This window comes from Aptenodytes forsteri, unplaced genomic scaffold, assembly GCF_000699145.1.
Source record: "Aptenodytes forsteri isolate BGI_AS27 unplaced genomic scaffold, ASM69914v1 Scaffold54, whole genome shotgun sequence".
Lineage (NCBI taxonomy): Eukaryota > Metazoa > Chordata > Aves > Sphenisciformes > Spheniscidae > Aptenodytes > Aptenodytes forsteri.
This window is the reverse complement of record NW_008796044.1, coordinates 9,148,440-9,149,362: the sequence shown is the minus strand read 5'-3', so window position 1 is coordinate 9,149,362 and position 923 is coordinate 9,148,440. Positions and strand designations below refer to the sequence as shown.

General features: G+C 66.0%; 1 protein-coding gene across 1 annotated transcript in view; it reads left to right on the top strand.

Annotated features, from left to right (window-relative positions):
* Window positions 1-914, top strand: part of DBN1 (drebrin 1) — a 5,677-nt gene extending 4,763 nt beyond the window's left edge. Inside the window, exons 11-13 of the mRNA XM_019473787.1 lie at window positions 69-200; window positions 609-682; window positions 867-914. Of these exons, the coding sequence (XP_019329332.1) occupies window positions 69-200; window positions 609-682; window positions 867-914 (254 nt within the window). The remainder of the gene's footprint in view (window positions 1-68; window positions 201-608; window positions 683-866) is intronic.
* Window positions 915-923: the final 9 nt, after the last annotated feature.

Below are 923 nucleotides of genomic sequence, written 5' to 3'. Positions count from 1 at the left end.
TGGGGTGCTGGCTCCCCGCCCTGATGTGGGCAACCCCCCCACGCTACCCCCCTCTCCCTTGTCTGCAGGCAGCCAGTCGGACGCCTACCGCAAGGCCTCGGCAGCGGGCTGCAGCCCCTGCGAGTCCAGCCCGGCCGCCACGCCGCTGGGCGAGCCGGGCACCCGCGCCTCGGGCGACGAGATGCCGGCAATGCCCAAAGGTGGGCGCAGGGCTCCCACTGCCTGCCCCTGCCTGGGGCTGCCCGGGCACATCGCCACAGTTCCCCACAGCATATCCCCCTGCTGCAGCCCCTTCACCTCCTCTGCATCCCCCGCTGCAGCCCCTGATGCAGCCCCGATGCTGCAGCCCTGCCAATCTCCCTTGCATCGCTCAGTGCATCCGTGCCATCCTGTATGCATCCCTTGGTATACCCCCAGCCGGCTCTGCTGTGTCCCCCAGCGCATCCCCGCCATATTTGCTGCTCTGTGCCAGTGCATCCCTGCTGTCTCTGCTGCACACACACCCCCCCCCCATGCATCCCCAATCTCTAGTGCATTGCCCCAGCCAGTGCATCTCCGCCATCGCCAGTGCATCCCCCCCTCTCTGTACATGCTCTCCATTTCTGCAGCATCACCCCAGTGCATCCCTGCTGTCTCTGCTGCATCCCCCAATGCGACTCTGCCCTATCTGTGCCATCCCCCAGTACGTCTCTGCCAGTGTTGCTGCTTCCCTCCACGCATCCCCACCGTCCCACTGCATCCCCAGTGCATCCCATCCAGCTCTGCTGCAGCCGCCCCATCATATGTCCCTGCTGTCCCTGCTGCATCCCCGCTGGCCCCTTTGTATCCTTTGGTGCATCCCAGCTTTCCCTTCTGCGTCTTCCCAGTGCAGCCCTCACTGTCCCCTTCATGCCTCCCCACCCCATGCCTCCTAGCGCCGCCCC